Genomic DNA, 26,741 nt, shown 5'->3' with positions numbered 1-26,741 from the left:
TCGTTCTGAGCTTTGCATTGTTCCTCAAAAGTAGTACTCAGGACAACACATTTTAGTGTCCATTTTCTCCTATTATGCTTGTGAAAATAAAAAATTTGGAGCTTAAACAACATTTTTGTGGGAAAAAATGTGATCTTTTATTTTTGCGGCTCAGCATTATAGAATTCTATGAAGCACTTGGGGGATTAAGGTGCTCACCACACATCTAGATAAGTTTCAAACGCGACATGGCGTCCGCTAGTGATTCCAGCAAATTTTGCATTCAAAAAGTCAAATGGCGCTCCTTCCCTTCTGAGTCCTGCCATGCACCCAGATGTTTTCTTCCACATACAGGTATTGGCGTGCTCAAGAGAAATTGCAAAAAAAAATTTTGGGGTCCGTTTTCTCCTGTAACCCTTGTTAAAATAATAAAAATGGGTATAAAGTAAAATTTTGGTGAAAAAAAAGAAATGTTAATTTTTTCCTTCCACATTACTTCAGTTCCTGTGAAGCACCTGTAGGGTTAATAAACTTCTTAAAGGTGGTTTTGAGTAGAGTTGAGCGAATATGTTCGGAATTGGTGGTTGAATCTGAATTTACCCAATTCGTGCCGAATTTATGTTTGATGATCGATTCCGAACATATTCGGTCATTTCTACTCCCATTGACTCCAATGACGTTCGGTGAATATTGCAAATACAATAAATTGGAACTGAATTTTGAAAAATGTGCTCAACTCTAGTTTTGAGCACCTTGAGGGGTGCAGTTTTTAGAATGGTGTAACTTTTGGGCATTTTCTGTCATATAGACCCCCAACTCAGCTCAAATGTGAGGTGGTCCCTAAAAAAATGGTTTTGTAAATGTTGTGGTCAAAGAGAGAAATTGCTGGTCAACTTTAACCCATATAAGTTGCAAATAAAAAAAAAATGCTTCAAAAGTTGTGCTGATGTAAAGTAGACGTGTGAAATGTTATTTATTAAGTACGGTATTTTGTGTGACACCAGTCTCTGATTAAGGCTAAGTGCACACGTACCGGAACTCTCGCGGAAATTACCGCGAGAATTCCGGAATTCCAGTCCGCGGGAAAATCGCATTTTAAAATTCCTGCGATTTTCCCGCGGAAAAACTAGCATTTTGCAAGCGTATTTAGCTTGCAAAATGCTAGCGTTTTCCAAGCGATCTGTAGCATCGCTTGGAGAACTGATTGACAGGTTGGTCACACTCGTCAAACATAGTGTTTGACGAGTGTGACCAACTTTTTACTACCGAGGCTGCCTAGTCGGCATCAGTAGTAAAAGATAGAATGTAAAAAAAAAATAAAAAATGGTGTTATTCTCACCCTCCGACGTCCCGCGCATCCGTTCCCAGTAATCCTTTGCGAAAATGCCCGCGATGACGTCAGTTCTCGCGGGATCGCGACGTCTCGCGGTAATTCGCGATGACGTCGCGCGAATGACCGCGAGACTTCGCGATCCCGCGAGAAGGGACGCCATCGCGAGCATTTTCGCAAAGGACTACTGGGAACGAGAGCGTGAAGAGAAGCGGGAAGGCTGCGCGGGACGTCGGAGGGTGAGAATAACAATATTTTTTATTTTAAATTCTATTTTTTACAGGGATATGGTACCCAAAGCCCGGAGGACAGTCTTCTCTCCTCCGGACCATGGGTACCATCCGCAATTGTTCTGCTTACTTTTCGCATGGTGTGCACAGCCACATGCGGGAAGTAAGTGGAACAATGCATTCCTATGGGTGCGGGATCACCGCGATTCCGCAAATTAATGAGCATGCTGCGGTTTTTACCGCAAAGCGATTCCGCCGCAGTAAAAACTGCAGCATTAGCACAGCATTGCGGAATCCCATAGGAATGCATGGGATGCTTATTTTTCGCGTTTTCGCGGCAAAATCGCGCGGTTAAAACCGCCGCGGAAACGCGAAAAAAACGCCACGTGTGAACGCAGCCTTAAGGGCATAAAAATTAAAAGTTTGAAAATTCCAACATTTTCAAAACTTTCACCAAATTTCCGATATTTTCACAAATAAACATTATCGTATGAAACAAATTTTACCGCTAAAAAATGAAATCTCAGAATCAGTGGGATCCGTTGAAGCGTTCCAGAGTTATTACCACCAGTGATGAGTGAGTATACTCGTTGCTTGGGTTTTCCCGAGCATGTTCGGGTGTCCTCCGAGTATTCTGGCGTGCTCGGAGATTTTTTCGTCGTCTCCGCTGCATGATTTGCGGCTGCTACACAGCTTGAATACATGTGTGGAATGCCTGTTTGTTAGGGAATTCCCACATGTATTCAGCCTGTCTGCAAGTCGCAAATCATGCAGCTGAGACAACGAAGACAATCTCCAAGCACGCCAAAATACTCGGAGACCACCCGAGCAACGAGTATACTCACTCATCACTAATTACCACATAAAGTGACAGTGGTCAGAATTGAAAAAATTGGCCTGGTCAGGAAGGTGAAACTAAGTTTCGGGGATAAGGGGTTAAGGGTTTGCATATTTATGTAAACACATTTAAGTTTTATATTTTTCTTTTTCCATTCAAAAAGATTTCAGGTAATTTGTCAATAGAATTGTGCAGATTATGGGGTAACATTAAGTGTGGAAAAAGTTGTGAAATTACTCTTGTTGGTATGAGGTTCTATTACATGAAAAAAAAAAAAAAGATTTTAACAATAGTATGCAAAGTGTTTATATCTACTCTAGAAGCTTAGCATAGGGACAATGATTTAGAAAAAAAATTAAAAATCTGTCCAGAATCTAACGGAATGAACCAAATGTGAACTGGTACAGGCCGCAGTGACTGAAATAAATATCTACTGTCCATAACAAAAAGGCAGCAGCGCACCGTGTGTGCCAAGATACATGCAAAAGAGAATACACGGGTATTACATACCTGGTAATGTGTTTTTTCATGAGACATGACGGCACCACGAGAGAGGGGATCCGCCCAGCGAGGACAGGAAACCTTCAAGATAAAAGGGGCGGCTCCTCTCTCCGCATCAGTTGTTTTACAGAGCACGAGAGGAACTCCGCAGGTTAGTGTACACATAAATAATACAACTTTAACGCTGATAAATTTCCGACACCAAGGGAGTGTATAATACTAATAATGCACCCAACTAATGACGTGATCAAATAGGGAGGGAATATAAGGGTGCCGTCATGTCTCATGAAAAAACACATTACCAGGTATGTAATACCCGTGTTTTTCCATTCTACATGACGGCACCACGAGAGAGTTACAGAGATTTGTATTCTCTTTAGGGGGGGGAATCACTGCTTGTAACACTCTTCTCCCGAATGTGAGATCAGAGGTAGCAGATAGGTCTAATCTATAATGTCTGAAAAAGGTAGATGGAGAGGACCAAGTGGCCGCCTTACAGATCTGGTCGATGGAGGCGTCCGCTCTCTCCGCCCAGGACGTTGCCATGGCCCTCGTGGAATGGGCTTTTAGGCCCTCTGGAACAGCCCTACCTGCACTACTATATGCTAGTATGATGGCCTCTCTCACCCATCTAGCTATAGTTTGCTTAGAGGCTTTAAGGCCCTTCCTTGCCCCCTGATATGAAACAAACAGGGCCCTCTGTTTCCTCCAGGGTTTTGTCATCTCCAAATATTGTAGGATACATCTCCTAACATCTAAGCAATGTAGCCTCTCCTCCTTCTTGTTACCGGGGTTAGAACAAAAGGATGGCAAGACTATTTCTTGAGCTCTGTGGAATTTTGACACTACCTTAGGGAGGTATGCTGGGTCTAATCTTAAGACAACTCTATCGTCCATAATCTGAGTGTACGGCGGGTCTGCTGACAGTGCGTGTAAGTCCCCCACCCTACGTGCCGATGTAAGCGCTACTAATAAGGCTGTTTTTAAAGTTAACACTTTATCTGATGTCACGTCTAGTGGTTCAAATGGACTTTCTGTTAGAGATGATAGGACTAAGTTTAGATCCCAGGGAGGTTTAGGAGATGGGACAGAGTTGGCTCTAGTACAGGCCCGGATAAACCTGGCCACCCATCTATCATTTGCTAGGTCATAATTGAATAATGCTGCCAGTGCTGAAACGTGTACTTTGAGGGTGCTGACAGCTAAGCCCAAGTCTAAACCCCTTTGCAGAAACTCTAGCACTGCCCTCACAGGTACTTCCCCCTCCTGTATTGGGCCCGAGGTGGACAAAAATTTTCTCCATATTCTCCCGTATATTTTTGTAGTCACTGGCTTTCTGCTACTGATTAGGGTGGAAATTAACCTTTGTGAAAACCCTTTTTTCTCTAACAGCGACCTTTCAAATTCCAGGCTGTCAAATGCAACCTGGAGTTCGGAGGGTGATTGAAGGGACCCTGTGTTAGGAGGTCGTGGTCCTCTGGGAGTACCCACGGGTCCGTCACTGACATCACTCTTAGCCAGTAGAACCATGGTCTTTTTGGCCAAAAGGGAGCTATCATAATTACTCTGGCTCGGTCCTCCCTGATCTTCTTCAGGACTAATGGAATGAGGCATATCGGGGGGAAGGCGTACAGGAGACCTGATGTCCATTTTATCCTGAAGGCGTCTACCGCCAGTGGCATGTCTGCTGGACTTAGAGAGCAGAACTTTTGAACCTTTCTGTTGGTTTTTGAGGCGAAGAGATCTATTATGGGTTTCCCCCACATAAGCATAATCCGTTGAAAAATGGACCCTTTTAGACACCATTCGCCTTGCTTCAACCGGTTCCTGCTCAGAAAGTCTGCCTTCAAGTTGTCCACACCTCGGATATGCAGGGCCGATAATGAGAGAAACTGACGTTCTGCTAGAGTCAGGATTCTTCCCGCTATCTTCATTAATGACCGAGAACGGGTGCCCCCCTGATGGTTCACATATGCTACTGCTGTCCGATTGTCTGATAGGACTTTCACGTGATGTCCTGTCAGGTGTGTCAGTAAACCTTCCAACGCCCTTTCGATGGCTAACAGCTCCCACTCGTTTGAGGATAGATCTCTTTCGTCCTGAGCCCAAGGATCTTGAAGCCATAGGGTGTCTAGATGGGCTCCCCAGCCCCAAGGGCTGGCATCTGTCGTGATTACTCTGGAGGCTGTGTATGTCCAGGGTACTCCCCTTGGAGAGGACTCTATCTGTAACCACCACCTGAGTGACTGGAGTACAGGGTCCGGGATGGTGAGTTTTTGCTCTAACTGCCCCTGAAGCCTCAGATCGTTTTGTAACACGCACCACTGAAGTTCCCTTGTGTGAAACTGAGCCCATTTTATTGCTGGTATGCAGGAAGTTAGGGATCCCAACACTGACATGGCTTTCCTCAGAGTCATTACTGGCTTTCTTAATGTTGTCCTGATTAGGTTTTTGATTTTTCCTTCTTTTTCCTCTGGGAGGCGACATTCCTGCACCACTGAGTCTATTGTTAGGCCCAAAAAATTCTGGATCATTGTTGGTTCCAGTTTGGATTTTTTGAGGTTCAGTTGCCAACCCAGAGTCTGAAGTGTCTCCATCACTATCTTGACTTGTTCCTGACAGTGAGAGAAATCTCTCCCCACTATCAGGAAGTCGTCCAGATATGGTATTACCAGGGCATCTTTTTCCCTGAGATGTGCCGAGACCTCCGCAATTAATTTCGTGAAGACCCGGGGGGCTATAGCTACCCCAAAGGGCAGAGCCCTGTATTGGAAGTGATGCCACTGAGATTTTATCTGGACTGCCACCCTGAGATATTTGCGGTCTTGCTGCCGGATCGGGACATGATAGTAAGCGTCCTTCAGATCCAGGACCGCCATGTAACACCGAGGAAAGAGGAGTTTCACTGCAGATCTTATGGTTTCCATCTTGAATGATGGGACTATCAAATATCTGTTGAGGCTTTTCAGGTTTATAATTGTCCTCCAGGAATTGTCTGGTTTCTTTATTAGAAATAGGGGGGAGTAAAAGCCTTCCTTTTTTTCTTTTTCCGGAACTTCTTCCAGTACGAGTTTCTGTATGAGTGACAATACCTCCTCTTCCAGACTCTCTAGTCTTTCTTGAGAAGATTGCACTGGAGTCTGAATGAATTTTTGTGGTGGCCAATGGTGGAACTTTAATTCCAGACCTGACCCCACTATCTGTCGGATCCAGGTGCTGGATGAGATTCTCTCCCAGGCTGGGAGGAAGTGAGAGAGCCTTCCCCCCACCTGAGAAGGACCGTCACTGGGAGGGCTTTTTGGCTTCCCTGGAGGGCTTACCGAAATAGAAGCCTCTCCCTCCTCTGTATCGCCTGTCAGAATTGTTTTTGTCTCGATCTCTGAATTGTTGCTTTCTGAATTTTCGGCCCCTCTGAAAGGAGCGCCGAAACGCCTGAAATGGTTGTTTTGGAAAATTTTTCTTTGTATCACCCGCTTTTTCCAATACGTCATCCAATGCTGGTCCGAACAAGAAATTTCCCTCGCATGGCAGAGAGCACAGTTTCATCTTTGCCTGAGTGTCTCCCGGCCAGCATTTTAGCCATACTGCGCGCCGTCCTACATTGGTTAAGGCTGCTGACTTTGCTGCTAGTCTGGCCGAGTCTGCAGAAGCCTCTGCGAGAAAGTCTGCCGCCGCTCTAATAGCCGGTAATGCTTCCAGAATTGACTCTCTGGGCACTCCATGTTCTAGTTGATCCTCCAAGTTGTCTACCCATATCTTTAGAGACCTAGCCACACACGTAGCTGAGATAGCTGGTCTTAGTGCCCCAGCCGAGGTTTCCCAGGCTGTCTTAAGGCAACTGTCAGTCTTTCGGTCCAGCGGTTCTTTCAGAAACCCCAGATCCTCAAAGGGTAGGGAGGTTTTCCTGGCGACTTTTGATATCGCTACGTCGATTTTGGGAGCTCTATCCCAGGATGAGGATGCCTCTTCCTCAAAGGGATACCTCCTCTTCAGAGAATTAGATATCTGGGACTTTTTCTCTGGTTTTTCCCATTCGCGTTTTATGAGCTCTTCTATTTGCTCATTAATAGGGAAGGTCTTACGCTTTTTCTTTTGTAGTCCACTGAACATAAGTTCTTGGGCTGTCTTTTTTGCTCGCTCCTCTACCAGACCCATGGTAGATCTGATTGCTTTAATAAGTTCATCCGTAGATTCTACTGGGAACGTATCTTCCCCATCTGAGCTACTATCTGAATAGTGCGTTTTATCTGAGTCCTCCTCTGATCCTGTATAGTCTTCTTGAGAGACCCCTGAGGGGCTGGATCTATCCCTAGTTTTCCTATCTGCATCCGCAGTTTGCAATGCACTTACTGACTTACAAACCTCGGTTTGAATTAGGGACCTCAGACTATCCGAAAATGAGGGAGTCTCCTCCGCTATAGTTTTGTTAATACACTCCTGGCATAACTTTTTATTCCAGGCTGTTCCTACGGGACTTTTGCATAAAGCACATTCTTTATTCTTAGATTTTCCCCTATTTTCCTAGGGACTTCCTATACTCCACCCCGCCAGTGTATGTAAGAGAGGGAGGAGAAGGAAGAGAGGAGACAAGAGAAAGAGAACAGACATTAGAGTACTGGACTTTCTCGTAGTTCACTCACCACTCGGACGCTTTCATAAAACGGGTACCGGATCTGGAGGCTGACTGGTCTTCTCACTGTCTCCCAAGGAGACTAGGGACCCCTCCTTCTTGCGTTGACGATCCGCCCGTGCGCTGCCCGAGCGGCTTCCACTGCTGCTGCGGCGTGTCTGGCTCTTTTCGTGTGAGCGTGACCGCCTTGCTTCCTGGCGTGGTTGTATATGCTCTGGTGAGGGGCTCTCCATCCTGCCGTATATGTCTGCTGCTATCTTGTGCTGAGAGCAGTCACACCCTACCATATAATGGTGTAGTGACGCCTGCCGCTACTGGTTTAAATAGCAGCCCCCAGCTTCCAGGTGCTTAGCAGGAGCCACTTAATGAGAGCAGTCACCTTCCGCCTAAGAGGGAAGGTTATTCCCCCTTTTTTTTTTTTTTTTTTCTAATTGGACCGCCTGGTCCCCGCGCCCTGCTTGCGCCCTGTGTGCGCGCGCGCGCGCGCCACCGCCTGTGCCCGCGCGTCCCCAGTAACTGCGCACACCCTCCTGTGTCTCTGCTGAGCGCGCCAGTACTACTTCCGGGTCGCCGCTTACCACTTCCGGTTTAGCGTCGGCTTCCTCCCAGCAAGGCCCCGCCATGCGTGCTCCCATGCGCGCATCCTTGCCGCCCCGGTGTGCTCAGCGGCGCGATCCCGGGTTGCCCGGTGAGCGCCTGGGCCCTATACCGGCCATCTGCTCCCTCTTACCTGAGGAGAAGAGGATGGGCGACCACTATACCACCAACGCATCCACCAGGTAAACCTTCCCCTGAATCTTGCAGGGACTGGCGTCGGGTCTCAACAGGGTGGGTACACCAACGTGGCACCCCCGAGGAGCAATATCTTCGCCCAGACACCGATGTGTCGCATGGGCTGCATGGCCACCGTACGTCGACAGGGAGGGAACACGAAAAGTGGCCTCCGTGGACGTTTTACGGGGTATCTTTACCTCTTGGAGGGTACACCACCTGTGGCCTCCAAGGTATCCAGCTTCACCCGGGCATCTGCCCCATGGGCTGTGGCCATGCACTCGCTCAGGGGGGACATAGGAATATATGACCCCCGAGGCGACTACCGGTACCTGGTATCAGGTGTAGCAGACCGGCGCCTGCTATTTGATCACCCGATCCAGGCCCAGGCATCCTCTTCTTTCTTCCATCAAGAGGTTTTCATCTTGAGGGTTTCCCATCGAGGACAGGAAACCAACTGATGCGGAGAGAGGAGCCGCCCCTTTTATCTTGAAGGTTTCCTGTCCTCGCTGGGCGGATCCCCTCTCTCGTGGTGCCGTCATGTAGAATGGAAAAATATGAAATGTAAACTGTATTACCGCCATATAGAGTAAACTAATAAAATAGCCACTTCATGTGTGCCCACCAGCCATGAAAAGGCGCATACACTCAAGCTACGTGCCCGACAGTGGCCATAGGCAGGACAGATACCGAGGCACTGGCAAAACACAAGGGATTTTAGCTTGCGGAATGCTAGCGTTTTCGAAGTGATTTGAAGCATCGCTTGGAAAAGTGATTGACAAGTTGGTCACACTTGTCAAGCATAGTGCTTGACAAGTGTGACCAACTTTTTTTACTATTGATGCTGCCTATGCAGCATCAATAGTAAAAGATAGGATCTTAAAAATAATTAAAAAAGATAAAAAATATGGATATACTCGCCTCCTGGCGGCCCTCGATCTGCTCAGCAGCGATCCCGGTCCTCAATGGCGCTGCCGGCAAGTTCTGTTCCCAGGCGTGCTTTGCGAGAATGACCTTTGTGACGTCACGGTTGCGTGACCGCTTCGTCATCAGAGGTCATTCTCGCAAAGCACGCCTGGGAATGGAACTTGCCGGCAGCGCCGCTGAAGACTCCGGGGGCTGACAGAGGGTAAGTATATCCCAATTTTTTATTTTTATTATATTTTTTACAGGAATATGGTACCCAGGGCATGGAGGAGAGTCTCCTCTCCTCCAGACCCTGGGTACCATCCGCACATGAACCACTCACTTTACGCATGGTGCGCATAGCCACATGCGTAAAGTGAGCGTTTCAATGCAATCCTATGGCGGCGGAATCGCCGCGATTCCGCAAAATTAATGGACATGCTGCTGATTTTTCCATTATGCGATTCCGCAGCATCGGCACAGCAACTGCGGAATCCCATAGGATTGCATGGGATGCATTTTGTTAGCATTTAAGCGTTTCCGCAGTGGCAAAAATGCGGCGGAAACACTTAAAAAAAGCAACGTGGGCACACAGCCTTACAGTGGCCCCAGGGCTGTGGAGTCGGAGTCGGAGTTAGTTTTGGTTGGAGTCGGAGTCGGTAGAAATGTACCGACTCCGACTTTAAAAAAAAATGTATTCATATTTCATAATTGAACTTTCATATGAATTTTATAAATGTTACTCAAATATACAGTGGGGCAAAAAAGTATTTAGTCAGTCAGCAATAGTGCAAGTTCCACCACTTAAAAAGATGAGAGGCATCTGTAATTTACATCATAGGTAGACCTCAACTATGGGAGACAAACTGAGAAAAAAAAATCCAGAAAATCACATTGTCTGTTTTTTTTTCCTTTTATTTGCATATTATGGTGGAAAATAAGTATTTGGTCAAAAACAAGCAATCAAGATTTCTGGCTCTCACAGACATGTAACTTCTTCTTTAAGAGTCTCCTCTTTCCTCCACTCATTACCTGTAGTAATGGCACCTGTTTAAACTTGTTATCAGTATAAAAAGACACCTGTGCACACCCTCAAACAGTCTGACTCCAAACTCCACTATGGTGAAGACCAAAGAGCTGTCAAAGGACACCAGAAACAAAATTGTAGCCCTGCACCAGGCTGGGAAGACTGAATCTGCAATAGCCAACCAGCTTGGAGTGAAGAAATTAACTGTGGGAGCAATAATTAGAAAATGGAAGACATACAAGACCACTGATAATCTCCCTCGATCTGGTGCTCCACGCAAAATCCCACCCCGTGGGGTCAGAATGATCACAAGAATGGTGAGCAAAAATCCCAGAACCACGCGGGGGGACCTAGTGAATGAACTGCAGAGAGCTGGGACCAATGTAACAAGGCCTACCATAAGTAACACACTACGCCACCATGGACTCAGATCCTGCAGTGCCAGACGTGTCCCACTGCTTAAGCCTGTACATGTCCGGGCCCGTCTGAAGTTTGCTAGAGAGCATTTGGATGATCCAGAGGAGTTTTGGGAGAATGTCCTATGGTCTGATGAAACCAAACTGGAACTGTTTGGTAGAAACACAACTTGTCGTGTTTGGAGGAAAAAGAATACTGAGTTGCATCCATCAAACACCATACCTACTGTAAAGCATGGTGGTGGAAACATCATGCTTTGGGGCTGTTTCTCTGCAAAGGGGCCAGGACGACTGATCCGGGTACATGAAAGAATGAATGGGGCCATGTATCGTGAGATTTTGAGTGCAAACCTCCTTCCATCAGCAAGGGCATTGAATATGAAACGTGGCTGGGTCTTTCAACATGACAATGATCCAAAGCACACCGCCAGGGCAACGAAGGAGTGGCTTCGTAAGAAGCATTTCAAGGTCCTGGAGTGGCCTAGCCAGTCTCCAGATCTCAACCCTATAGAAAACCTTTGGAGGGAGTTGAAAGTCCGTGTTGCCAAGCGAAAAGCCAAAAACATCACTGCTCTAGAGGAGATCTGCATGGAGGAATGGGCCAACATACCAACAACAGTGTGTGGCAACCTTGTGAAGACTTACAGAAAACGTTTGACCTCTGTCATTGCCAACAAAGGATATATCACAAAGTATTGAGATTAAATTTTGTTTCTGACCAAATACTTATTTTCCACCATAATATGCAAATAAAATGAAAAAAAAACAGACAATGTGATTTTCTGGATTTTTTTTTCTCAGTTTGTCTCCCATAGTTGAGGTCTACCTATGATGTAAATTACAGACGCCTCTCATCTTTTTAAGTGGTGGAACTTGCACTATTGCTGACTGACTAAATACTTTTTTGCCCCACTGTATATGTTCTATCAAACTATGAACAACAGTGATAAGCAGTTCTGCTGGAGATAGAGACATTTCTTACTTCTTGTGTGTCACTGTTCTCCACTGCCCTTATCTAATCTTATACTTGGTTAACCTCATGCTGCCCCAACCCCCCTACTTACAATGTATGAAACTGAAAGTGAAAAAGTGTTGCACATTCTTAGTAGTAAAGCTCCTCCTCTAGACTAGGTCATACTAGGTGTGTGTCTTCCAAGCATCTCACAGATGCCTGCTACTCAGAAGAGGAAGACTGTAAGAAGTATTATCCTTTCAACAAACTTTGCATCAGTTAACTGTGAGTACATGAGGAATAATAACAGTATTACTGACCACTATATCAGTTGTACGACCTGGCAATAATTTTGTACAATTGTTTTTAGGAAAAACAATTGTCATTTGGATTGTGAATGCAGAATTAAAAACCTGAGAATGTCAAAGAAGCATCACATTAAATCAGCTGTATTTGAACATTTCACCATCACTCAAGATAGAAAACATTATGTCTGTCAGTGTATGACAAATGATCCAGACGAAAACAAATGCTGTGAAGCCAATATGAGTGCATATTCAGGCAAAGATAAAAATGCTCCTACCAGAGCTTCTAATCTAAAGAGACATTTACAGCGCTTTCATCCAGAAGTACTGAAAGCAGTGGATGAGAAAGACTGCATCCAAACCAATGAACCAGTGCCCAGCTCTTCCAGCCAAACAAAGGAGCAGAGAACTTTGCAGCCATCAGTTGCAAGATATTTTGTCAGTGACAAAGTTACTGTGACAATGACAGTAGATACATTTAAAAAACAGATCATAGAGCTTGTTGTAAAGGATAGTGTGCCTATTTCATTATTTTCACGACCAGCTTTTATGTGTGTGAATGGGGAAATGGCCCACAAGCTGGTGTTTCTCTGGAGAGAGAGAGTATTAGAAAATTAGTAATCGAAGAAGCTTTTAAACAAAAGGAAGAACTTAAAAAACCTCTCAAGGGACGCTTTCTGTTTCTTAAAATGGATGCCTGCACACGTCACAGAGTGAACTATTTTGCCATCAATGTCCGATTAGTGACAAAAATGAAATAGTTACCAAGACATTGGCAGTAAAAGACACCAAAGCTCATCACACCAGTGAGTTTCTCCAGGTCTTGGTGGAAAAGGTTCTGCAAGACTATGAACTTAAAAAAGAGCAAGTTCTTTCTGTCGTAACTGACAATGCTTCAAATATGATAAAGTACTATTAAGCTAATGAATGAGAGTAATGATGGTGACCAGCAGCTAGAAGAACATTCTGGGTCCACAGACACAGAAATGTTTGAAATAGAGGAACACAGTATTGTAACTGAGGAGCAAACTGAAGTTGCTTCAGATGAACAGCAACATGATAGTTTAGATGATCTTGTTGAAACTGTGTCAATATGTTCTTTCACTCATCACATGCGCTGTGTTGTGCATACGCTACAGCTGGCTATAAGAGACAGTCTGCAAGAAGGACATGCTGCTGCACTGATTGGCAAGATGAGAAAATTGGCTACTGTTGCCAGAACCCCTAAAGTTGACTCAATTTTGAAGAGACGTGCTGGAAAAGGGGCAATTATTGATCAAGCCACACGATGGGGCAGTACTTACTTAATGATTCAGCGCTTGGTTGAACTGAAAACCTTTCTTGTAGACATGGCTAACCCTCAACTGACGCTAAATGAAAGTCAGTGGAATCAGGTGACTGAGCTGGAAAAATTGCTAGAGCACCCATTTACATTGACTAAAAAATTACAAGCAGAGGACTTAACTCCAGGTATTTTCTTAAAGGAGTGGAAGAACCTGATGTTTCGCCTGTCCCAAAGAGGAGGGTTAATTGCAAGTGGCATTGCTACATCAATGAAACGGAGAGAGGAGCTACTATTACAAAATAACATTCTTTTGGCAGCTGTTTATGTAGACCCAATGCATCGGATTCTTCTAGATGATCAACAGCTAAGTAAATGAAAAGAAGCTCTGTTTGAAATAGGAGTAAGGATGAAAGGGTTGCAGAACAGTCAGGAGGAACAAGAAGAATTTGGTCGTCCTGCCACATCTTCACCCTCATCATCAACTGATGAAGAATTTAATTTCGAAAAATATTTGGATCACAAGGACCGTGCAAAACGTTCCCGCATAGAAGAGTCATCCCCATCAAGGAACACAGCCAGTACATTTCAGCAGAATTTTTCATGTGCACTAAAAGAAATTGAGAAATTTGACCGTTCATCAAAAATAACAGTGCAACAAGCGATTCTTCTGTATCCTGACATTGTCAGAGATGTTGCCCGAGTGGTTACTGCTTTGCCACCAACACAAGTTAGTGTAGAGAGGTTGTTCTCTGCTCTCAAAGTAATTAGATCAGATTTGAGGGCATCCATGAAGGAGGATCTGACAGAGGCAATACTTTTTCTGAGGACAAATTTATAGATTTCTTCTTATTAACTGCATAAAAGTGTTTATTGCATATTTACTTACAGTTTAGAAAAGTTTATAAAAGTTATTTGCTATATTCTAATAAATGTAGTTTTTGCTCTAAGTGGTCTGATTACTTATATGATGGTGAGAAACTGAATAAGCACGATGTTTAATATTTTACAACAGTAAATTTGTTGTTATGAATTGGCCATTTATGAAGGAGTCGGAGTCGGAGCCGGAGTCGGAGCCTGATAAAATCCAGGAGTCGCAACTGTGGCTTACCGACTCCACAGCCCTGAGTGGCCCTCTAAATAGGAAAGCACACCTGCTGCGTTTTCTACACAGTTGCATACCGGCCAGATGGAGGCCAAAGTACCACATTTTAGTCCTCCGTCTGGTGAATGATTGCCTACTGCGATGTTACAGTATATGTTGTAAAAAATTCCAGCTGTATACTGTAGGGTAGGTGCCCAGTAGCAGTGTGCACCTAGCCGTATACTGATGGGAGGAGTGCTCCGCCAAATACAGAGACAGTGTCTGCCTCCAAATATATGCCATAAAAACAGTAATCTGACCAGCACCTTCTAAGAGAACGAAGCAATGTAAGCAGGTGCAGGCTGTTATGACTGCATCATCGCGCTTGCGCAGATGCGCCCTATTGAACAGACAGTAATTCCACTGAGCAGGCGTGAGCCTTCAGGCACTATGTGGATGACGGAGAGACTGGCTGTGTATTAGGGCACAGTGAGGCGCGCCTGCACAGCTCTACATTTCCAATGATCGGGCGTATGACTTCAGGCACTGCGAGGATGACGGTGAGATGTCATCCACTTACATGCCGTTAGGAAAGGTGGTGCTTGAAGGGACAGGGGCTGTGGTGGTCACAATCTGGAGACACCCATCTTACTGGTCCGTGCAATTTACTCTCAGTTTGGGACAAGTATAAAAACACTTTCTGAGATACGCAGGGACCCGTTTGAGGAAGGGGTTGCAGGAACACCATTCTTATGATCTTAAAAGGTGATGGGCATAGTTTATAAGCGAAAAAAAGAGTGAGGCGCAGGACAAGCAATTTAAAAGAAGTCACAGGTGCCACTTGGTTGGGATGTATGCATGTGGCCTATTCAAAATAGAACAGGTGCATAATATCTGGCGATCTTGCACATGTCTGAGAAAGGGTGTGGGGACACAACATCATCGGCACTGCTCACCTCCCATTGTGGAAGACAAAGCCCTTAAATTCATCTTCATTCAAAATATTGTGGCCGAGATTTCCCAATAATCAAACATCTGACTGCTTCTCAGGCTCTATCCATGTGATCTTATCACAAGTCAGAGGATCACATTTTGATCAATTAACCCTTTGAATAAGGTGCAATATAAGATAGTGGTTTTAAACACAAGAGCTTTTAATTCATGAAACCAAATCTTACACAGTGCAACTGATTTTAAGAGTTTGCTGCATTAACAAAAAGGGTCTGAACTTATAAGGCATCTTACAAAATAAACCTAGAATAAAAAAATAATAGATTCCCTGCAGAAACTAAATTACCGTATATACTCGAGTATAAGCCGACCCAAGTATAAGCAGAGGTACCTACTTTTGCCACGAAAAACTGGGTAAGCTTATTGACTAAAGTATAAGACCGGTATGCATTGTCAACACATCCCTATTGTGGTATGCATGGCTCCCCCCGTCCCTGTCATTGTATGCATGCCTTCCCCCATCCCTGTCTTTCTATGCATGCCTCCCCGTCCCTGTCTTTCTATGCATGCCTCCCCGTCCCTGTATGCAGGCTTCCACCATCCCTGTCATTGTATGCATGCCTCCCCTGTCCCGTCTCTGTATGCATGGCTCCTTATCGCCTATCCCTGTTTGCATGGCTCCCCCGTCCCTGTCATTGTATGCATGGCTCCCCCTTCCCTGTCATTGTATGCGTGGCCTCCCCGTCCCTGTATGCGTGGCCTCCCCGTCCCTGTATGCGTGGCCTCCCCGTCCCTGTATGCGTGGCCTCCCCGTCCCTGTATGCGTGGCCTCCCCGTCCCTATCATTGTATGCATGCCTCCCCATCCCTGTCCTGGTATGCATGCCTCCTTATCCCCTATCCCTGTTTGCATGCCTCCCCTGTCCCTGTCATTGTATCCATGCCTCCCCCGTCCCGGTATGCATGGCTCCTTATCCCCTATCCCTGTTTGCATGTTTACTATTGAAAAAAACAAACATCATACTCACTTACCTGCGCGCTGACACTGCATCTCGTTCCGGCCACCGGCGCCTGCAGCTCTTCCTACTGAGCGATCACGTGGACCCGCTCATTAAGGTAATGAATATGCACTCTACGCCTATGGGAGTGGAGAGGCGTGCATATTCATTACCTTAATGAGCAGGGCCAAGTGATCGCTCGGCAGGAAGAGCTGCAGGCGCCGGCGGCTGGAACGAGATGCGGTGCCAGCACCCAGGGCGCGCAGGTATGATGTGTGCTGCAAGCCTGCGGCTGGCACTGTGCGCTATTACAGCAGCGGCACAGGCTTTAGCCACAGCCGCCGACTCCTGCCTCTGTGACCCGACGCTCCTCCATCTCCGCTGGCTTTCTGAGACAATGACTTGTGTATAAGCCGAAAGGGGCGTTTTCAGCACAAAAGAATGTGCTGAAAAACTTGGCTTATACACAAGTATATACGGTAATAATAGTAATACATGTACAAAACATAGGATAATTAGTTGATACTATTTTGATGACAAGAGCATAAAAGCCATCCCATCACTGCAAAGTGTACCCAATCAGGATGATCCCTACTACCTTTATGTCATAGTGTGAATATGCACCTACACATTGCACTTATACTAACAGGTGCGCTGGGCTTGATTTTGGTTTTGCTTTAATTTCTTATACATACTTTTCTAATATTGAGTACAATGTATAACGGTATGGAGTAAGTTCCAATTTTCCCTCAAGATGGAGTGCAAAACATCCATCATACAGGCGACACAGTGCTTAAAAATACTTATGACTCATGTACACACAATGACTTTTTCTGAAAAGTCACCTGAAATGATGGGGCTCCACAACACTTACATTGTGGTATAACAAACATATTTACATGTTACTTACCTCCTCTATTGCTTTTTTGCTGGCTCCAGATGTGTCAATCAATGTGTTATCCATGTCAAAGAACACGGCTTTAATACCGTTCAGCACCATGTCTGCGTCCGGACTCTGCAGGATCAGATAAATATGGACAGTGAGGATACAATACAGCTTGCACAAGGCAAGACAAGTTACAACTTATATTGTAGTCTAGAGCTGCATTCAATATTTTTCAAACTTCAGAGCTGAAATCTGCCAACACTTCTTACACAGTGTTCTGTGTTTGCCAATTTGCATTTTGGAAAGTCAGATGCTGTACAGTGATGTTATATAGGAAAAGCATACTCTTGCTGCACACCCCCAACCTACTGTCTCCTTCCCTATTATCCTGTAGAATGTAAGCCCGCTCCCCTCTGTATCAGGCAGTCATTGTTAGTTTGTTCTCTGTAATCTATATTTGTAGAGGGACAGGATCTGAGTGCTGACCTGCCAAGGATAATACATAAGAATTTACAATATACTACAAAATCTTATATAATGCATAAAGTGGAGACCAAAATTTCACTAAGAGCAGCGACGACTCATCCAAGAGACCACAAAAGACCCTACAACAACATCCAAAAAACTGCAGGCCTCACTTGCCTCAGTTAAGGTCAGTGTTCATCACTCCACCATAACAAAGAAACTGGGAAAAATGGCCTGTAAGGCAGAGTTTCAAGACGAAAACCACTGATGAGCAATAAGACCATAAAGGCTTGCGACAGTTTTGCCAGAAAACATCTTGATGAGCCTCAAGACTTTTGAGAGAAGACTCTGTGGACTGACAAGACAAAAGTTGAACTTTTCTAAGGTGTATGTCCCACTACACCTGGTGTAGAAGTAACACACCATTTCAGAAAAGGAACATCATACCAACAGTAAAATATAGTGGTGGTAGTGTGATGGTCTGTGGCTGTTTTGATGCTTTAGGACCTGGAAGACTTCCGTGATTTTTTTTATTACTAACAAACTATCCTTCCTCGCCATCACTGAAACCTGGCTCACACTCTCTGACACAGCCTCTTCTGCTGCACTCTCGTATGGTGGATTCCACTTTTCCCATAGCCCCCGCCCCAGCAGCAAGCATGGTTTAGGAGTTGGTTTTCTCCTGTCAGATAACTGCTCCTTCATCCCAATCCCACTGCCACCCTCTGTTACCCTCCCTTCCTTTGAGGTTCACTCTGTGCGCATCTACTCCCCCTCCAACTAGCCAGGGTGGATAAAAATCAATGTTTTTTTTTAAAAAAATAAAAAAAAAAAAATTGGATTTTTTTTATTTAAATCAGATTTTTTTTATTTAAATCAGATTTTTTTCAATAAACTGCTTTTTGAGGAAAATATTTTACCATCCAAAGGTTCTTCCATGATGAGATAAAGCTGAGTTGTTTAACTCAGTAGAATAAAGGCTGTATATGTGTAACATTCACAATGCCATGCTCTTCCAGAGGTTTCTGTAGGATTAGTGGGCAGTTTCTCTCCTATATTATCACAGACGCTCGCTTTACTTACGCAGTTCTCAAAACTGAATTTGACTCCGCAGAGGTCCCAGCCTCTTCTTCACGGCAAAAATGTTACAACATGAACAGAGTTGAGAAAAAGACCTTAATCCTATTGTTCTACAAACCTATGAATACAGAATCAACCCCTTCAGTGCCAAGTCCAAGAAGTTAGACAATATGTTTCTGATTGTTTGGAGTGGAATAGATCTGCACAACACAAGAAGAATGTGAATCTAAGTGTGAGGAGGAGGAAGGGCAAGCAGACAAGAAAATTAAAGTGAAACTTTGAGCACAATACTGCAGCATAGCCACAGACAGACAAGTCTGGATCTGTTTGTGTGTACGATCTGAGGTTTATTACATTCTTTCCTTATAATGGCAGCAGGCCGTAAAAGAGACCCAGTTTGGGAATATTTTAATGAAGCTCCTTCGCCTATCGGTAAGTCAGGCATGCGTGCAAAATGCAAACGATGCAACAAAGAGATGCAAGGCCTGGTGGCGCGAATGAGGCAACATCATGAGAAGTGCGGTGATGAAGATGACCAAAGAAACACTTCTGAACAGGCAGGATCTTCAGGTTGGTAAACATTTTTATTGAATCCTATTTCTAAAGACTGAACTGTCATGTGTGAGAAAAATTATATTTCTTATTATTACTGCATGTTACTGTCAATTGGTACAGTTATGAAGAAAAACAAATATTCCTTTTGGGGCAGGGGCAGTGATGTGTTGTGTACAATAAGCAGAAATTGTATAAACAATAAAATAACAGCATTGACTTTTTTTGTTTAGGGGAATTCATGGATTCTGGAAACTATCCACCTCCAAGATCACCATCATCCTGTTCTACAGTTTCAGAGTTATCCATCCAGGATAGTGCTTCATTAGCAGCAGCAGCAGCATCATCATCAGACACCCACAGCCACATATCACCATCACCCAAAAGGAAGAAAAAACCTTTACCTCCTGGAACCACCATAGATAGGTTTGTGATGAGAACTAGCAGATTAGAAAAAGAGTTGATTGATGAAAAAATTGCCCAGTTTATTTATGCAACAAACTCTTCTTTCCGTCTGACTGAGAACCCACATTTCATTAATATGGTTCAGTCACTGAGACCAGGATACAGTCCACCCAGCAGAGCTGATGTTGCAGGGAAACTGCTGGATCAAGTGTATGACAGAGAAATGGAGCAATGTGCAACAGCTCTGGAGGGTAAAATTGTTAACCTAAGTATTGATGGGTGGAGTAATGTCCACAATGATCCTATTGTATGTGCTTGTATAACAACAGAAGAAGGTAAAGTCTTCCTTGCACAAACAACTGATACGTCAGGAAATGCACACACAGCAGAATACTTACAAGAAGTGGCCGTAAAAGCTATAACGACATGTGAACAAAAATTCAAATGTCTAGTACGCAGTTTGGTCACTGACAATGCTGCAAACGTATCCAAGATGAGAAGAGATTTAGAAGAGCAGGGAGGGAATACAAAGCTGCTAATAACATATGGTTGCAGTGCTCATTTGCTGCACCTCTTAGCCAAAGACTTAAGTGTTCCAGAAATAAAGGCTAATGTTGTTGAAATTGCTAAATACTTCTGTAATAATCATTTTGCTGCAGCAGCTCTGAAAAGGATGGGTGGAACCAAGCTAACGCTCCCACAAGATGTTAGATGGAACTCTGTTGTTGGACTGTTTTGAGCAGTATATCAAAAACTGGCCTATTCTGATGACACTTTGTGAAGAAAATCGAGATAAAATAGATGGCACTGTCACGGCCAAAATCCTCAACATTGGGCTTAAGAGAAATGTTGAACATATGCTGAGCTTCCTGAAACCCATCTCTCAAGCTTTAAACAAAATACAGAAAAATAGCTGTTTTATTGCGGATGCTGTTGAAATTTGGAAGGAACTGAGTGAACACTTAAAAACAGAACTACACATGGACAGAATTAAATTACAAGCAGTAAACAAACGAATGGGACAAGCACTGACTCCAGCTCATTTTTTGGCAAATATTGTCAATATCCAATATCAGGGTCAAAACCTAAGTGCTGAGGAAGAGGAGTTAGCTATGACATGGGTATCCAGCAATCATCCATCTTTAATGCCAACTATAATAAACTTCAGAGCGAAGGGGGAACCATTCAAGAAATATATGTTTGCTGAAGATATTTTAAGGAAGGTCACACCAGTAAACTGGTGGAAGTCACTTAAGCGCTTGGATTTAGAGACTGTTCAAGTAATGATTTCACTTTTAACAGCAGTAGCTTCTTCTGCAGGCGTTGAAAGAATATTCTCTTCCTTTGGACTCATTCATTCTAAATTGAGAAATCGGTTGGGACCCAATAAAGCAGGAAAGCTTGTTTTTCTTTTCCAGATTATGAATAGGAACAAAGAAGAAGATGATGATGATGAAGATGACGACAAGTGAGCTACAGAGGACAGCAGGGACAGTAGTATTTAAGTTTTTCATGTGTCGACTGGGCTGACAGTCTAAGTTTCTTAAAATATATATATATTTTGTTTAGCCAAATTAGTTAACAAACATGGATGTTTGTTTAAGCAAATAACTTATGCTGTAATGTTGTTATTGTTTCAATTGAATAAATCTATTTAAATTGTTATTAAGGTCAGGATTATTTTTCTCCTTCCTAAGTACAACAGAACAGTGGTGTCCAAATATGAATGATTAACCCATTACACTAGGGAGAAAAAAGTAATATAAAAAGTGATTCTAAAAATCTTCATCTACTTGCATGTTAAAGTAGCAAGAACTAGTTTAGGTAGAAACTTTGATTTAAATCACTGATTTAAATCAAGCCTTACTGACTAGTGATTTAAATCGTGATTTAAATCAGTTAGATTTAAATCAAATCCACCCTGCAACTAGCTGTCATTTACTGCCCCCCAGGGCCAGCCACCACCTTCTTTGACCACTCCACCACCTGGCTACTTCATTTCCTCTAAACTGACATCCCCACTATCATCTTGGGCGACTTCAACATCCCCTTTGCACTTCCCTCTCAGCTGTCACTAATCTTCTATCCCTCACTTCCGCCTTTGGCCTCACTCAATGGTCTTCTGCAGCCACTCACAAAGATGGCCACACACTAGACCTCATCTTCACCCGCCTCTGCTCCCTATCTAGCCTCTCTAACTCACCTCTTCCTGACCACAACCTACTTACATTCTCTTCCCTCTCCTCTCCAGGTCCACAATCACCAACCCACAAACTTGCACACCCTCAAAGAAATCTTCAACACCTCGATCTATACTCACTGTCTGAATCCCTCCTCCCTCTTACAGACATAAGTTCCTTACACAATGCGGATGCCGCTGCGGCTCTATATAACACCACAATAGCTGTAGCTTTGGAATCAGTTGCCCCTATCACACATACCAAAGCTCGCAAAATCATCAGGCAGCCCTGGCACACCAGCCTGACCAAAGAACTGAGGCGAGCATCCAGGGCTGCTGAGAGGAGATGGAAAAGATCCCACTTCAATGAGGACTTCATCGCATTCAAACAGTCCCTCACTACTTTCAAGGCCTCACTCGCTGCAGCAAAACAAACCTACTTCTCAGCTCTCATATCCTCCCTGTTTTACAACCTCAAACAGTTATTCAACACCTTCAATTCTCTCCTCCACCCCCCACCACCTCCTCCCTCCCCACTCATCTCAACTGAAGACTTTGCCTCATTTTTCAAGGAGAAGATTGATAACATCAGACACAGTTTTGGTCGACAACCCCCAGAGCCCTTCCTCCTAACTGCCCTGCCCTCCTCCTCCAAAACCAACTTCTCCACCATTACAGAAGATCGACTCTCCACTCTACTCTCAAGATCACATCTCACTACCTGTGCATTTGACCCGTTCCCATTTGGTGGTAATGGTGGTTTCCGAAAGAAGCAACCCCTTGGCTGGGTCCTTCCCTGGAGGAAGATGTGGCTAGTCCCGTGTTTGAGATGTCAGCACCATGTGACCCGTAGGGGCGGAGCTGAGCAGGGCAGCGGTGCAGCAAGACCTGTGGTGACTTCAGAATACGCTGAGGAGGCGGCGCCAAATCAAAAGCAGGACATGACTGATGTATGTGAGGCGTCTGTGTCCAGGGGGGAAAGACCTGACGCCCTGTCAAATATTAGGTATGTCTGACCAATTTTAAAAACGATTATTTCTGCGGTGGAAGGGACGCTAAATAAAAGAGCCACCTTGACAGAATGCAGCATTAGTGCTGCACAAGATGGCTATTTTACTTAAAAACGCCTGGGGGGGGGGGGGGTGACAGGTTCCCTTTAAATATTTAAGTGTGACAAACATGCAAAAGAGTAGGAAATCCGGAAGGGGGAAAACACTTTTTCACACAACTGTGTATAAAAAAAAAAGGGGACAGGGAGACATATCTACAATATGTTTACAAAAATCTATATAAATAGTTAAGATAGTGACTATAGTATAAATGAGGACAAAAGTGAAGCTAGTAAAAACGGCACCAATGAAGTTAGATATATGGGTGTTCTCATTTTTACTTTTAATAAGCCATGTTACTTAGAGCATACCTTCAGTGAAATGGTAATCTCATAAGAAGCTCCTGCTGGAGGGAACTCCAGAGATCCAAAGCATTAACGCATACTGGAAGATAAGGGTGCATCACAGACCAGAGGGGATTGAGGCATTATCTAATGGTGAAAAAAAGTTAAAAATAAAAGGCATATAATTCGATCTTGTGAGTAAGCCCTTTAAAAAGCAAACTATTGAGCTACCATGGGCACCCTCTGTCGCAACATTACTGTAAATTCCACAACCAGTCATGCAAGGGTACCCGAGCTTTTGGGAGTCAACTAGTCCGAAGAAACTGGATAGGTAGGGATTACCTCTAGAAAATGTTGAGAACTGAGTCCAAATGGATTTTTATACTTGATAGTTTGGTTCCTAAAGGGCTTAATCACAAGATCGATTACAGAATATTTTCACCAGTGCTGTATCATTGTATTTCAATTACTAATACCAGTGTGGCTCAATTCCTTCACCTTAATGTGTATATATTCTGTGTGATACCAGCTCTTATTATAGGGTGTAACGCTATTGCCAGCTCCCCTGCATGGATTTACCTCCCCTCCTCATGCAGGGACGCTATCATACTCACTGCTCTGGCCCGCAGCGTGGTCCCCTTCTGTAGGCATGTATTGTTCACGATGCACTTCCTGGCAGTGCGCTAGTGCGCTTTCCACTTCTTAAAGGGGCAGCTCGCATATAGTGAAATACCCTCAGCCTGATGCTGAGAGGCATTTAGTACAATCAGTTCACCTGCAAGATGGCTCCCATCCAATTGCTGAGAGTCATCTTGTGTAAAAGACTCCCTCGTCCTTAGGGAGTGGCCGAACCAACAGCATTCAATGGTATGCAGTCTCCCCTACTAGTGATTTGTTAGGTCCTCTGGTCTTGGTGTGGCCAGTTCCCTGAACCTGAATCCCTGGTCCTGGTGTGGCCATGCCCTGAACACGAATCTATGGTCCTGGTGTGTTCAGTTCATGAACATGAATCCTTGGTCCTGATGCGGACAGGGTCCTGAACATTGTCCCCTGGTCTTGGTGCGGCCAGTCCTGCTCCCAATGTCAGGGGCGCTCAACATCATAGAATCCCAGACTTCTTTTATCACACACCGACACATTTTGGAGACCATAGACTGCTTTTTAAAGGGAACTTGTCACCTTTTTTTTGGCCTACCAGCTAAAAATATCAGTTAATTGAGTGTCAGCTACGCATGCCACAACTACTTCTGAAACCCCCCCGACTCCTCATGTATCACCCATAAATACCTGTTTTACTGCTCCCGCGCTGTATGATAATGTGTTCGGTTCGGTCTGATGGGCGTTGCTTCGGTTCCCTCATTCCACCCCTCCTCGGCTTGCTGTACGCATTCCTTGCCGTGAATATCGCAGATCGCATAGAGATTTCGCACGTGCGCAGTATGCTTTGCCCAACTGTCGATCAGACATTGGTGACCTATCCTGAGGATAGGTCACCAATGTAAAAGTAGTGGACAACCTCTTCAAGTTCCCACAATGAGATTTTGATGCTGCATATTTTGCTCTGAATAAAACGCAGCGTCTCACAGTTCCAGTAGAGTGGATTTGGTTTATAGAAGTCTCCTGCCCACTGCGCTTTTTTTCAGCAGTGGAATCTAATCCTGCTGTGCCTGTTTAAAATCTGCAATATGTTAATTTCTCTTGAGAGTGAGCAGCGTTCTTTGTGTGGATTTCCCCTATAGAATTACATTTGGCGGAGCCGCGTGTGTGCGAGGTGTACGGAGCGGAGCCGCGTGTGTGCGAGGTGTACGGAGCGGAGCCGCGTGTGTACTGAGTGGAGCCGCGTGTGTGCGAGGTGTACGGAGGGGAGCCATGTGTGTACTGAGTGGAGCCGCGTGTGTTCGAGCTGTACGGAGAGGAGCCGCGTGTGTACGAGGTGTATGGAGCGGAGCCGCGTGTATACAAGGTTTACAGAGTGAAGCCATGTGTGTACTGAGTGGAGCCGCGTGTGTGCGAGCTGTACGGAGAGGAGCCGCGTGTGCGCGAGCTGTACGGAGAGGAGCCGCGTGTGCGCGAGCTGTACGGAGAGGAGCCGCGTGTGCGCGAGGTGTATGGAGCGGAGCCGCGTGTATACAAGGTTTACAGAGTGAAGCCATGTGTGTACGGAGCGGAGCCGCGTGTGTGCGAGGTGTACGGAGCGGAGCCGCGTGTGTGCGAGGTGTACGGAGCGGAGCCGCGTGTGTGCGAGGTGTACGGAGCGGAGCCGCGTGTGTGCGAGGTGTACGGAGCGGAGCAGCGTGTGTGCGAGGTGTACGGAGCGGAGCCGCGTGTGTGCGAGGTGTACGGAGCGGAGCCGCGTGTGTGCGAGGTGCACGGAGCGGAGCCGCGTGTGTACGAGGTGAACGGGGCGGAGCCGCGTGTGTACGAGGTGTACGGAGCGGAGCCGCGTGTATACAAGGTTTACAGAGTGAAGCCATGTGTGTACTGAGTGGAGCCGTGTGTATGCGAGGTGTACGGAGCGGAGCCATGTGTGTACGAGGCATAGAAAGCGGAACCGTGTGTGTATGAGGTGTGCGGAGCTATGCATGTACAAGGTGTCTGGTGGGGAGCATTCATACCTCCCAACCGTCTCGATTTTTCTGTTGGGAGCTTAATTTTCCCGTGGACACAGGAGTACATGGCAGAGCCCCGAGGAGCATTTTAAAATTTGAACATGATATTCCACCGAAAGTGACGTGCTGGAAGCTGACCGGAAATGAGGTAATTTCGGGAGGAGATTGTGATGGAATCATGGAGGCACCTCTGGGAATGCTTCAGATTCATCACCGTCTCCTCCGACAGCGGGATCGCCTTGCACTTGGGGATGTCGGCCATGTGAGCGGATCATGATATGTCCTGCACTGGGAGGCTCAGGTGGGCACTACAATGGGAACCGGGCTGCTATAGTAGCTTTATAGAATCTTTCTTTGTCTCTCTGTTTTTCTCTCTCTTTCTCTGTTCTTTCTTCTTTCCCCTCTTCCTTTCTCTCTCTCTGTTCTTTCTTTCACTCTAATCTTTCTTTCTCTGTTCTTTCTTTCTCTCTGTTCTTTCTTTCCTCTCTTTCTCTCTCTGTTCTTTCTTTCCTCTTTCTCTCTCTGTTCTTTTCTCCTTCCAATCTTTCTCCTTCCAATCTTTCTTTCCCTCTGTTCTTTCTCATCTTTCTTTCTCTATAATGTAGCCCCCTTCATATGGTATAATACAGCGCCCCCAAAAAATATAATGCAGCCGCCCTCATAGAGTATCATGCTGCCCTCCCTTATACGGGGTATCATACTACCACCCTCATACGGGGTATCATGCTGCCCCCCATCATACGGGATATCATGCTGCCCCCATTATACGGGGTATATCATGCTGCCCCCCATCATACGGGGTATATCATGCTGCCCCCCATCATACGGGGTATATCATGCTGCCCCCCATCATACTGGGTATATCATGCTGCCCCCCATCATACGGGGTATATCATGCTGCCCCCCATCATACGGGGTATATCATGCTGCCCCCCATCATACGGGGTATATCATGCTGCCCCCCATCATACTG

At 45.1% G+C, this 26,741-nt stretch overlaps 2 protein-coding genes across 3 annotated transcripts in view; one reads left to right on the top strand and one right to left on the bottom strand.

Annotated features, from left to right (window-relative positions):
• NANP (N-acetylneuraminic acid phosphatase) overlaps positions 1–26,741 on the bottom strand; it is a 48,133-nt gene that overhangs the window by 7,604 nt on the left and 13,788 nt on the right. The window contains exons 4-5 of one of the 2 annotated variants that reach the window (XM_073557487.1): positions 23,187–23,306; positions 17,110–17,214 (exon numbers count right to left, since the gene is read on the bottom strand). In XM_073557487.1, coding sequence (XP_073413588.1) covers positions 17,110–17,199 — 90 coding nt within the window. In that variant the 5' untranslated portion in view covers positions 17,200–17,214; positions 23,187–23,306. The remainder of the gene's footprint in view (positions 1–17,109; positions 17,215–23,186; positions 23,307–26,741) is intronic. The other variant, XM_073557488.1, reaches the window with a different exon arrangement.
• Positions 19,049–21,079, top strand: LOC141063450 (uncharacterized). The gene is made up of 2 exons (XM_073557486.1): positions 19,049–19,200; positions 19,416–21,079. The coding sequence occupies exons 1-2, from the start codon at positions 19,074–19,076 to the stop codon at positions 20,324–20,326; spliced, it is 1,038 nt and encodes a 345-aa protein (XP_073413587.1). The 5' UTR covers positions 19,049–19,073; the 3' UTR covers positions 20,327–21,079.

The sequence above is a fragment of the Dendrobates tinctorius genome, unplaced genomic scaffold (assembly GCF_039654945.1).
Source record: "Dendrobates tinctorius isolate UK_male_01 unplaced genomic scaffold, ASM3965494v1 ptg000250l, whole genome shotgun sequence".
Lineage (NCBI taxonomy): Eukaryota > Metazoa > Chordata > Amphibia > Anura > Dendrobatidae > Dendrobates > Dendrobates tinctorius.
Note: the sequence above shows the minus strand (reverse complement) of the source record. Positions and strands in the feature narration are given on the sequence as shown.

Coding starts and splice junctions, on each gene's coding strand:
- LOC141063450 (XM_073557486.1), top strand. CDS start 19,074: ATGCGTGCAAAATGCAAACGATGCAACAAAGAGATGCAAGGCCTGGTG. Junction 19,201..19,415: donor TGAACAGGCAGGATCTTCAG/GTTGGTAAACAT, acceptor TTTTTTGTTTAG/GGGAATTCATGGATTCTGGA.